The sequence below is a fragment of the Prionailurus viverrinus genome, chromosome B3 (assembly GCF_022837055.1).
Source record: "Prionailurus viverrinus isolate Anna chromosome B3, UM_Priviv_1.0, whole genome shotgun sequence".
In the NCBI taxonomy this organism is placed as follows: Eukaryota; Metazoa; Chordata; class Mammalia; order Carnivora; family Felidae; genus Prionailurus; species Prionailurus viverrinus.
Window position 1 is genome coordinate 131703684 of NC_062566.1, and position 13065 is coordinate 131716748.

Genomic DNA, 13065 nt, shown 5'->3' on the forward strand with positions numbered 1-13065 from the left:
GGAGTGAAAACTCCCTGGCAGTCTTCTCCAAAGGCGGCCTCGCTGACGTGGGTCCTTGACTTGACTGTCGTTTGGAGCCAGTGGGTGGAGGGCACTCTTCACCAGCGGCTGCAGCCCCTACCCTGCTCTCTGGAGGCTCTGAGGGCCCCAAAGGCCTTGCCGCAGCTGCTACCTCCCGGCCCGCAGCTTGAGCCTCAGGCTCTCTGGCTACAGGTGAGTTGTCGGGGTGGTGGCGGGAGGACGGGGCAGACACTGGAAGATGTGGAATCAGCCCGAAACTGAGGGAGGGGGGTTGCTTGTGGGCAGGGACAGAGAGAAAGAAATGCCACAGCTCGGACATCTCCCGGTCTGACACGGCCCTGGTCAGCTGGATGAGCAGTTTCCTCCCATCTGACTTAGCTAATGACCTGCTTCATCTCCAGGGCCCAGAGTGCTGTTTGCACTGGGACGTTCACAAAGCCCCGGAACAGAGGAGCCAGACACGGGCCCGGGCAGAGACATGGACATTCCTGAGCCCTATTCCAGCTGATGGAAACGGCTGCTGGCAAAATGTGGATTAACTCCATGGCAGCTGTTTCCAGTGATTTATGGCCCCTTCCGGACCGAGGCAGACACCCGCTGCCCCCACTCAGCTCCAGCTCCCAAAATGCAGCAGCCTTTTTTTGTTTTCAAGACGTTTCAAAAATAATGCTTAAAGTGCTCTCTCTGGCAGCTCATATTCTAAAAGCAGAACAGAAAATGTTAGCTTGGCCCCAGTGCAAAGATGAAGCTTCCATCGATGAAACAGTCTATATTTTAAACAAGGAGACAACTTCCTTAATCCAGAAAGGATGGTAACCAATCAGGAAGAAGAAGAAGACCACCAACCCAACAGAGAAGTGGGCAAATGAAGAGACTCACACATAGAAGAAATGCAAAGGGCCAATAAGCATATAAAGAGATGCTCTATCAGGGATGCCTGGGTGGCTCGGTCGGTTAAGCATCCGACTTCGGCTCAGGTCATGATCTCACGGTTCGTGAGTTCGAGCCCCGCGTCGGGCTCTGTGCTGACAGCTTAGAGCCTAGAGCCTGCTTCAGATTCTGTGTCTCCCTCTCTCTCTGCCCCTTCCTCTCTCTCCCTCGCTCTCAAAAATACATTAACATTAAAAAAAAAAGAGAGATGCTCTATCTTGTCAATGACGGAAGAAATGCCCCTTAAGATAGGTATCATTTCCCTGGACGATGGGCACAGGAGAGTGACATTTACTCAAACTTTTTGAAGAACAATCCAGCGGTACCTGCCAATGTGAGCAATGTTTACAAAAATCTCTCTGAGGAATTCTACTTCTAGGAATTAATGTTCGAGAAATATGCAAAAATCTATGTTTACTACAGTCCGGTTGAATAAAAAAAAATTAAACTGGAATGTCCTTATGAGCTCAATATAATCAAGCAAATTATGATTCTATCAATCATGTGCTGAAATATTATGTTGCCACCAAAAAAGAGCCAAGCAGACCTATCTCCCTCATCTTTCATGGGCCATGGAAAGAAGCCAAGATACATACTAAGTAGGGAAAAAAACAAGCTTTATGAGAACACGTGTAGTCTGATTCTGCTTCTTTTCTTTTTTAAAGTACATACGTATATTTGTATGTGTATGAGAAGGGTCTAGAAGGGTGGATTCCACACCATCAAAAGCAGCTGCCTCTGGGAAGTGAGTCACCAACAATCAGGGCCCTGCCTGTTGATATGGAGGGAATTCAAGGTCAGGTTTGTGCAGAGGTGGAGGTGAGCGGCGCCCAGTCTGGGGATTCTTAAAGTGTGGTGGGCGGGGCAAGCCTTTCACCAGAAGCCTTACAGAGAGGAGCAGGGGGGCCTACAACCGATTACGGGGGGAAAGCCGAATACTGCCATATTCCATTGATTCTAAGACATGTGTTTTTTCTTTTTTCTTTTTCTTAAATTTTTTCAAGTGTTTATCCATTTTGAGAGAGGAGGAGAGCGAGCAGGGGAGGGGCAGAGAGAGAGAGAGAGAGAGAGAGAGAGAGAGAGAGAGAATCCCAAGCAGGCCCACACCATCAGTGCAGAGCCCAACGCAGGACTTGAACCCACCAACCATGAGATCATGACCTTAGCTGAAATCAAGAGGCAGACACTTAACTGACTGAGCCACCCAGACACCCCTAAGACATACGTTTTTTTCATTTTCCATCTCTGAGGTTGAGATGTGTCTCATCATTGATGCTGTATCACAATTTAATTAGCACTTTCCCCCTATTTGTGGGATATAAACTACCACTATATCTTACCATCAGTGGTGAAATTCATCACACCACCCTCCAGAAGACTCGAGAGTCAAATTGACATATTAAAGGCTCTGAGAAGTCCTGTGGCAAAGAACTTTTTCCAACGCAATCCCCTTTCTTCTTCCTTAATTCTCATCTTCACCTTTCTCTTTACTTACAAATGAGAATATGCGAGGGCTCCACGAAGTGCCCTCTTATGGATGTCTGCAAAAGCCCTGGTTTGAAGAGGGGCATGCTTATTTTTAAAAATCCAATATAATGACCATTTGGCAAGTACCACAGTAGCAACACTTGTCATCAAGAACCATCAATGGTTCTAAAATAGCAGGAAAAGTATGATGAGAAACAGGGTGTCTGCAAAGTTACAAGATAACTGCTAATTACAGAGAAAAATAGAAACGAACAGTAGAGAAACGTGACACACAGCACTCCCGACCAAATGATCAGTTAACCACATAGAACACACAGAACGTCATGCCCTCCTGATAGACAGGATGTGCAAAGGAGGGCACAGCATTGCTGGTGTGGCGTTCCTGCCCAAAATGCAGAATGTCAACCGAATCCCGTTAACACTGGAAAACATCTGATGAACCCAAAGTGAGGCTGGCAAAATAAATGGGCAGGGCTCTTCCAAACTGCCCGGGTCACGAAAGACAAACAGCCTGAAGCCCTGCCCCAGATGGGAGGAGACCACAGACAAGAACGACCAGGAGAAGGGCAGCGGTGAGAAAGCTGGTGAAACTGTTAATCAATGGCATTGCTACTGATGTGAATTCCCGGGCTTAGAGAACTGTATCACAGTCACATGAATGTTGACACAAGCCACAGCTGTGGAAGGGCATAAGGAAACTTAGTGTACCATTTTTCGCAACTTTTTTGGTAAATCTAAAATTGCTTAAAAATAAAAAAATTACACTATAAACTGTATAATGTGAACTTAACCATAAAACTGTAATAACTGATAAAAAAAAAAAAAGGCAATGGAAACAGGACAAAAGCCCTGAGTGTGCTACATGAGGGGTCACCCTGAAAATTCTTGTTTGGGGGAAATAAACCCAGGCGATGCATTGACAAACATGGGGCTGGGTGTTCGGGGAGGATAGAAGCAGAGGGGAGCACTGCCCTGGAGGGGCCTGGTCTCGTGGGGGTCGGAAGGCCCGCAATCCAGCTCACCAGCACAAATCTAGTGCTAAACAGAAGAGAAAGAACTCAAGATTGGCAGGGTCACAACACACATGGTGTGGTCTGAAACCACAATGCAGTGTCACCCAGAATTACTGTCTATTGAGTAAGCCTTAAATGCATAATCATGTTTCATTCTCACAACCACCCTATGAGGAAGGTGCTACTATGATTATGCCCATTTTACAGATAGGAAAACTCAGGCTCGGGACAGTTAAATAACTTGCCTAAATGCACACAGCTAATGTAAAGACAGCATCCGAACCCAGGCAGTCTGACTCGTGATGCTTCTGAGGAGAGTGCTACAGAGGTGTGAGGCCCATGGAAAGAGCACCGAGTGGTGCTGGCTCAGTCCTACAACTTCTCTGGGCCCCTTTCCTCATCTTAAAGATATAGAGAAGAGCAGCTTTGGAGGCACTGAGAGCTCAAGATCTCTTTCAGCTGGAAAGACACAAAGTGGACCTTAAATTCACACTAAAGTGTAAATGACTAGTATCTGTACTTTCTGATCAACGTGACCAACAAGTATGTTTTGAGTATCGGTCTGCCCTACTATGTTCCAGGGAAAAGACGTTGAGATTTCTTATTGTGGGTGCTGGGAGACTCTGAGTGTGATGGGGGGTGTGGGGCAGGTTCCTGGGAGTCTCAAGTCTGCAGGGGTTGGTCATCACAACAAGGGGAAAGAAACTCCAGAAAAGGGAGCCAGGGTCTCAAAGACAAACAGCATCTGGCTCACCAACTGGCCCTGGGGGGAAGCCCTGCATATTCAGGGAAGAAAGGACCGGCCTGGAGGAGCCATCAGAGCCTGGTGGGGTCAGTCAGGAGGGGTGGAGGGGTGTGTCTCGGGGTCAGGAGAAGACAGGGTCAGGAGGAGACAGTGGGGTCTGTGTGCCAGCACACGAGCAAGAAGCCTGGTATCTCATCCAGAGATACTGGGCTAGATGGAGCTGGAGGGAGGCACCCGTGGGGGAAGGGGCTGCCCCTGCCTGGCTGCTATAGTCCCAAAGGCTTGGAAGGTCCAGTGAGAAGCTCTGAGGGCACAAACAGGAAAGTTCTTTCCAAGAACGGACCTGAGTCTCCTTGGGAGGCTGCAAACCAGCCACCATGAGAGCCCACTCCACTCCCGGAATCTCTCCTTGTAACCTCCAGTCCTGTGTCCTAGACTATGGCAGAGGGAGTGAGGAATTTGGCAGAGGACTGCCAAAGAGAGAAGGTCAGCGCCAGCATGGAGGGGGCACCCCTATCAGGCCGCCATGGCAGCGGAAAGGCAAGGTGAGGAGCTGGGTGCTGGTCTGCTGTCATTCGGTCAGACCATACCGGCTCTGGGACTCTGGCTTCCGGTATAACTGCAGAAAACAAGAAGTGAGGGGACACCTGCACCCTCCCCCCAAAGGGAGTCACTGCATCTCCACGTCCCTGACCCAGTAAGACCAGCCCCTGGGCCCCGGCACTAGGAGGCCTGGACCTTGAGAGCTTTGAGGCAGAAGCTGAGTCTGTTTCCCCAGGGAACAAGGGCCGCTGCCCTCCGGGCACAGCCCTCAGCCTTCTGGAACGCAGAATGTGTCAAGATGGAGGCTGCTGAAGAGCAGGCTGGGGTCTGTGCATTCCCCAAGGTACCTGTCATCTCCCCGCTGCAGGTAGGCCAGGGTGGGGAGACACAAAGGAAACAGCTCTGGGGCGGGAGGAGAATGAGCAGGCCTAGGCCTGTGGGGGGCAGGCGGGGACAAGCAGTGAGCAGACGTGAGCCTGTGGGAAGTCCTCCCGTGCTCTGGGCTCTGCGGTCTCCACTGTGAGCCCGTCTGGCAGGGCCAACACCCTCAGGATTCCTGTGGGTGATACAGGGCCTCACTTCAGAAGGGGACCTCTGAGGGCTGAGGATGAGCCGGCAGGCAGGTGGGTGGAGAAGAGAGAGACACAGAGTCCCTGCATGGCCCGATGCCCAGACAGCAGCAGAGGTGAACCCTGGCCCCAGGCCCGCACGCACGGCAGGTGTGGCCTCTGACCCCGGAGCCAAGGACAGGAGCAGACCCCACCCAGGGCGAGCAGAGGGCACGGAGATGGGTGGGGTTCAGAGAATCAGCTGCAAAATGCATCTGGTGTAGGAAGGAGGCTTGGTTTTGGAGTTGGCACAGGGCTCGACGTGAAGACTTCTGAAACCCTCCCCTCTCTCAGCCTCCACTTTCTCATTGCTGAGAGGATTCACCACGAGGAGAGGAGGAGCTGCCCGCCCAGGGCCAGGCATGGTCCTCAGTACTATCCTCAGCATCTACCTCCTCTTGGCAGGTAACAAAGGGAGGCTCACCAGGGCACCGCCAAAATGCCACTAGGTTCAGGCCCAGGCCCCACCTAATGCTGGGAAGGTGCCTACCTCGGCCGGGCCCACAGATGGTGCTCTACCCACCATCCTGCTCTGGCGACCCTCTGCCTCGATCTGAACACGGGGTCTCTACCTGGGTCACGGGAAGCAGCCGACATGAAAAATGAGGACAGTGTTTCTCCCACATGCCCCCAAGTCCAGGAGGGAAACCAGGAGCCAAGCACCCACCCAAAGCCCCCACCCCCACCCAAGCTTGTAGAGGCTGTGCCATTTGCACAGCCACCTGCTCCGGGAGTTTGTCCGGGCCCGGCCTGGTGCTCTGTCCCCTTGGCCTCAGCGCTGTGGGTCAGGCTGGCTGACACCCAAGGGAGACACAGGCAGGCAGGCACCGTAAGGCCTCCTGTGAAGCCCACTCAATGCGTATGGAGTGTTTATTTGGCAGGCTGTTTCAAAACCCCAGCCTCCTGCACAAAATCAGGCTGGAAGCTGGCTGACTCGGGGCTGACAGTCCTTGGGGTGCGCTCACTCCTGTCCTCCTTGTCCTCGACTCCAGGCCCCGCCACCCACTACCAGTTTCTGCCACATGCCTCCCGCCTAGAACCTGGGCGCCCAGCAGGACCAAGGAGAGGGAGCCGACGGCATGGGACACCCAACTCTGGGCCACCCGCACTTGCTGCAACGAACAGGGCCCGACCCACTGCACACCGGCCCCCAGGGAGGTGAAGGCAACCCCTCGGTACAGATGAGCAAACGACTCAGAGGGAACCAGTGACTGCGCAGGCCCAACGAGGGGAGCTGAGCCCAGTCTGTCGGGACCAAAGTCTGTTCTTTTCCACCACCGTATGTGGCTGCTCCCAAACCGAACAGACAGGACTCCTGTTTCCTCCGGAACTCTGGGGCACAGAGCCTCAGTGACCGTTTCAAGCAGAGCTGCTCATTTCTCGGTGGAGTGGACCCCAGGGACCTTCTGGGGTCGGTGTCACCTCCTGAACAGCAGAGGGCACTCAAGAGTGCCAGCAGCTGGCAGTCCCAGCAGAGCCCCTCTCTGTGTCCATCCAGGCCTCTGCCTCAGTCAGTCCGTGTCAGGGACGGGGTGTCGGTCCGTGTCGGGGATGGCGTGGGAGGAGCAAGCAGTACACCCAGGGTTTCAGGGACCAGCAGCTGAGAGCACAGACGGATGGCGCTCGGTTCAGATCCCAGCTCTGCCCCCCAAAGTAGTTCTGTGGCCTGAACTGACAAGCCCACGCACTTCAGTGTCAAACCTTTCTCATAGGGTCACTGCGAGGGTTAAATTAGCTAAAGTTGCTTCAAACGGTGCCTGGTCTGCAGGAAGTGCTGCCTCAGTGCCCACCCAAGCCCCGACAGAGGAAGCTCAGAGAGGAAAGCGACCTCCTCAGGTCACAAGGCAGGGAGCACAGGCAGATCGGAGCCCCAAGCCTTGACCCCAAGCCCCTTCCCTGGCCTCTTCTTTCACACCCACAGGCCTGTGCGCCCCCCAGCTCCACCACACCCCTTCCCCACTGGCCACCCTCGCCCAACCGAGACTCTGTGGGGAATTATTCCTCCAGGCTCTGAGGAATGTTCCTTTCTCTTCACTTGCCATCTAGATGACTCCATTTTCAATCCAGCTTCCCAATGGCCTCCAAGAGGAGCCCTGATTAATTTCCCATAAAACCACAGGCAGAATTGCTCCATCCGTGGTGTGCACCTCCCTCTCCAGGGAGGCCTGGCGTCCCGATGGCCATCTGTCACCTCCGGAGCACGTCACCCATCACCCACAGCTGTCATCAGCTCTGAAGGGTCTCCTGAGCCCTCTGTCCCGATACCCTCCATCAGCCACTGCCCCCACCCCACCCCTGACTCCCGAGGTCAAGAAGACAAGCCTGTGTCATCCAATCACAGCCCAGCTTGCTCTCGTATCGTGTTGGCCAGTTCAGGAGCCAGCCAGAGCCTTGCCCAGAATTGCTCAGCTGGGGTGGCAGAGCCAGGCCTGGGCCTCGGGGTTTCCATCTCAAAATCTTGGCCCTGGGCGGCACACAGGTGGCAGGGAGAGAAAAGGCCTGCAGACACGTGCTGGGCAATCACGACTTACTGCCCCAGCCTCCCTCCCCTCACTCCCTCCCCGTCCCCAAGCCTGCACCAGGCAATGTTTCATTTCTGGGAGGTTCCTGCACTTGGTTTGAATTGGATCCAGGTTAGTGCCATCTGTTGCCTCTGGCTAAGGGGTGTGGGTGTGACCCTGCCCAGAAACAGTCATCTATTAGAGAAACCTGTGGCCCAAACGCTCTGGGGTGGCTCACTCTGCAAGCCTAGTGACCTGGCACTGCTTTGAGCTGCTGTGTGGAAGGAGCTTACTGCTAAGGTCACAGGCTGAGGCCATAGCCTCTGGCTACCTGGAGGAGAAACTATCATTCCAAGAATCATTCACCCATGGATTCCCCATGTAGCAACCCACTTCCCGGAAGGAAGGAAGGAAGGAAGGAAGGAAGGAAGGAAGGAAGGGGTCTCAGATGGACTAACTGTCCCTCAAATCTGTTCTCCCTCTTCTTCCACAGTGACAAAGCTCGCACATTGTAGCTGGGCACATGGCTGCCCAGAACAGAAAGCACATTCCCCGACTCCCTTGCAGCTCAGTTTGGGACTCAGTCCTGGCCGTGCACAGAGCATCGTGGTGTGGCTTCCAGGGCCTTTCCTTAAAGATAACTAAGGCTGTTTCCCCTTGCTTCCTTTTCCTTAGCGCCTCCCCACCCTTATGTCTAGATCTTGGATGTGACGGCTGGAGTCTCAGCAGCACCACTGTGGACCAGGAGGCCCATATCACAGAACAATCAGCTGGAAGAAGTCTGGGTTCTCCCTCTGGGCTTTTCCATGACATGGAAACGAAGTCCCATCTGATTTAAGCCACCGTTACTTCCGGTCTCTGTTGCTACGGCAACCCTAGCACTAACCAAATGGGCAAATGTTAGCCGTCTGAGGCAGAGAAAGGACCCCACCTCCCCTCCAGGCTCTGGATTAGAAGAGGGTGAGGTCTGGGAGCATGGAACCGAGATGGCACCCAGGTAGTCTGACGGAGAGCCAGGGGCTCCAGACAGCAGGCCTCCCCTGTCTGCACAGCTGACGCTGAACGTTGAGACAGAAGGCCTGCCTGGGCGTGGACCCCTCCACTCCCCACCCCCCCCCCCACTGTGCCACACCCACCCTCACTGAGCAGGCAGCCCTGGTCACCTCCCCTAGCAGCCTCCCCGGGTCTGTCCCTGCAGCAGCCCAGGCTCTCCGAGGCAGAGAGAGCCACCTCAGCTGAAGGACAGGACACCTCAAGGAGGTCTCCACCCAGCCCCTTCTTCCCACGCAGAAAGTGTCACTTGGACTGCTCTAATTGCCTGAGGAGCTTACAGGGTAATCACGGCCATTTACAGTACGCTTAACAGGCTGCCTCCAGGAATAGCAGGAGTGGGGCGGAGGAGTGCCGGGGATGGGCCTCCCAGAGAAGGTTCTCTGCATCTGCAGGGAGGAGGAGCCCCCACTCCGGGAGGATGGAAGGTGGGAGCCCGCAGTGCTTCCACAAGAACAGCCGTGGGGGGATGGGGGCAGGAAAAGGCTCCAGGAAATCCCAGCTTCTGCCCACCCTCCTGGAAGAATGCCAGCCCAGCTCGGTGTGCACGATAAGGAAAATCCAGGGCGCAGCGGTCATGGCCCACCCACAAAACAATTCCTGCTGGCCTAGGACCAAGCCTGCCTGGAGGGTTTGGTCAACACGTTCTTGCTGGCCATGGAGGGGGCTTCCCCACCCCCCAACCCTGCAGGCAGCTCCCGAGCTGATGACACCTGAGTTTGAGGTTTCTTGGACCCGGCAGCATGGGGTCTGATTCCCTCCCCACTGGGGGTCGGTCACCGGGCCCTCGCACCTATGGCTCGGTGTGGGGCACCCTTACAACAGCATATAGGTAATGCCCATCAGAACCTGTCCCCGGGCCACACCTACACTGATCGCAGGTATATTCGAACCCTTCACTCACCAGCTCACACCCTTTCAGTGGCTGCTCATGAGCGAGGTCCCCAACTGCACAAGGCATTCCAAGTCCCCCACACCGACCCAGCGGTCTGCAGGCCACACACAAGCCCCCCACGCTGCGGCCCTCTCCCACTCTGCTCACACAACAGCCTGATCTGGGAGGCCCAGGCTGTCCCCTCAGTCTCGCCCACCAGGGACAGCCCTGCTTCTTGTGCACACTCACAGTCCAGGCCCAGGCTCACCCTTGACCCCAGCCCTGATTCTCTAGGCATGAACACTGAGAGAGACTCCAAGATCCAGTCCAGACGCTCCAGCCCCTGCTAGGGTAACGGGAGCTGTGCCAACAGCTGCCATTCCCGGTGACACCATGAGCCAGGACCCATGCTAAGTGCTCATCAGATGTCATCCCAATTAGCTCAACCCCAGACCCTGTGGATAAACCACTTATTACCAACATCTTACAGAAAACAAGCAGACCTAGGTCAAGGGACTTGGTCAAGGCCACATGGCAACAAGAGCCCAGATTCAGATACAACCTCAGTCTGTCTCCCCCCAAAGCCTGTGTTGTTTGCTCTGAAAAAGCCATCTCAGTGGTGACCTCCCTGATCCCATTAGAACACCTCACTCTTCTCATGGACTTGACACAAGACATGGCTGCTGACCTCAACTCCTCCTGCTAATTGGGCCTTCTCATCAGGACTGGAGTCATCTCCTATCCCTTCACACAGTTGATATCCAATGCCCACAACTCCTGAGAAGAGGAGGATTTCCAGAAGCAAAGTTTAGCCACAATGTCCCTATGGATCTTCCTTTTCATCAGAGGGTTCTAGTGGGACCCAGGGAAACGATGCAAAGGGAAGGGAAATTGACATCATCACTGGCCATTCCAGGCCCAAGGGAAAATGGATGCTGGCATGCTGAGAGAGCCTGGCATTTGGGGGCCACCCAGGAAGCCCATGCTCTATGCCACCTGCTAAATGCCAGACACCCAGGGAAACAGGCCTCGAGACCCCCTCCAGGACAGCCACGTCCAACACCCAGCTCTTCCACAGGGCACGTTCCAACTCTCCTGGCCAAGGTCCATGACTGCTCCATACAAGGTGCTTGTCAGATCCAGGGCCCTCTGGCCATGAACATGTAAGTTAAGCTTAAGGGCTAGGAGCTAGGAGCCCGAGTTGGAGAGACCGGACTGGATGCTGGCTCTGCGACCCACAGGCTGTGTGATGTCAGTCCATCTGCTAAGCTCTCAGTCTCCACTACTGTCTACAAAACAGAATGACCAAGGCCACCTTCATGAGCACTGGAAGAAGGAATGTAAGAAGGCATAACCTTGCAGACAGGCTGCCTCTGGTCCGGCAAAGCCCAAGTCCCCACCGGTTCCACCATCACACAAAACAACAACGGACCAAGTCACTAGGGTTCCGGGTTCAAGGCAGCCCAGACAGGCCACACTCATGATCTGGATGGCAGGAACAGGGGCTATACGATGAATCTTCATACAGGCCCAGGACACAGGCAAAGCACTTTTCCTTAAAATTAAACCAGAACTCTCAGCAGGGAATGCTGGGACCAGGCAAAGAGAACTAAGTCACTGTTAACACGAATCTTTCCAAAAAAGCCCTTCTCACATAAATAAACACCTCAGGAAGGCAGTCCCACTTCTCTGGGGCTGCCCAGCCCAGGGAGGTGGGGAGAATGAGTCCTCAAGGACAAGAGGATGTGGCTGGCAGGAAAAGCTCCCGCAGCTAAGCGGGAGGCGCCTGCCCTCCAGAACAGAGCGTACCCCACGAGGTCCAGCCGCCACATTACACATCTCCATGTGTTTGATTAAAGGCCCTTCAATTTCTGTTTGTCTCCTTTGCCCGGTTACATAACTCCCCTTCCCCGCCCGCTGCTCAGCTATTCTACACACACTCCTGCTCTCTAACCACTGTGTTATCGGGACACTTCATTGCCACTCTGTGGGTTTAAGACAACAAAACAAAACCGTCTTGAAGTGGTTGCAGCCACTCTGTCTCCCAATGAGCACCCTGGGGCTTTTCTTTCCTAACTCTGCTGGTCACAGGAGAGAAAAGGGCCCTCCCAAGAATGTGTGCCCCCACGGAATTCAACTGCTACCTGTCCCAAAGGGCCTAAAAAGATCAGACACTCCCCCGCCCGCCTCCCACCCCATGCAGTGGCCTCCCTGTGACTGCCACCTGCCACAGGCACCAAGCCACATGTGTCCATACCTTTCATGTAGGCCTCGATCTTCCGGATGAGTTCATAGGACTTGGAGCGGTCAAGCAGGGTCCTGATGGCAGGAAGGGGGTCCAGGACAATGGTCTCAGGGTGCGCATCGATGTATTCCTGAAAGGAAAACACATCTCTTCTGGTTGGAGGTGGGGGACTGACGCTGACATGAGGCTTCCCTAAGATGCCATCCCACGTGCCCTTCCCTCATCCATCCCTCCCTTCCCCCTCCCTCCACCAGCCCTGACTTCCGTCTGGGGGTCCACACAGTCTGGGGAAGCTGCCCCCACGCACTCAGCCACACCGAGATCACATGACATTGGTCAGACCAATCAGCATATTCCACCCTGGCCACTGGTTCAGGAGAGAACATGTGACCAGAGTCGATCCAATCAGAGGCAGGCTCGGAGCTCTCACTAGGAATGCTGGGACAAGACCATCGTCTTCCACACTGGGGAGAAGAGGAAGCACAGAGACTGTGCAGCTGGGAGCAGTCACCCTGAGATGCGAAGGCAAGGCCGGACGAAGCCAAAGCTCAGAAATGGGGCCCAAAGGGAGAAAAACAGAGCTGAGAAAAAGGAGCACAACCAGGTCCTGATCAGCTCGTCTGGCCCCTGGATAAAGCCTCACCTGAAAACTAGATCTGCTCCATGTGTGGACTGCACTCAAGGAGAGTGGCCCGGCACCCCGCTCTGATAAGGATTCTGAGGCAGGGCCAGCGAGAGCGGAACGCCGGCATTCAGTAGAAGGTCTGCGTGAAGGCTTGTTGACCAACACACCACGGGGCAGCCACCTTGCCTCAAGTGCTCCCGACAACATGCTTCGTCAGTACCTACTAGCTTCAGGGTTAGACTCTGGGCATGCAAGCAAACTATGGCCAAACCGGCCTTTAAGGAAGTTACGGTCTCCTTGGGAGAAATGACGCTAATGCACATGGGGAACAAGAAACTCTAACAGAATTCAACATGAAACTGAGCAAAATATTTCCAGGAAAGGGAAACAAGGATCCCGGCCCTGCCCCTTGTCACCTCCGT

General features: G+C 54.4%; 1 protein-coding gene across 4 annotated transcripts in view; it reads right to left on the bottom strand.

The window, feature by feature from the left end:
* The window catches only part of ITPK1 (inositol-tetrakisphosphate 1-kinase), a 180358-nt gene that overhangs the window by 36505 nt on the left and 130788 nt on the right, over positions 1 to 13065 (bottom strand). For all 4 annotated transcript variants that reach the window (XM_047862682.1, XM_047862681.1, XM_047862683.1 and 1 more), the window contains one exon: positions 12031 to 12148. In XM_047862682.1, coding sequence (XP_047718638.1) covers positions 12031 to 12037 — 7 coding nt within the window. In that variant the 5' untranslated portion in view covers positions 12038 to 12148. The remainder of the gene's footprint in view (positions 1 to 12030; positions 12149 to 13065) is intronic.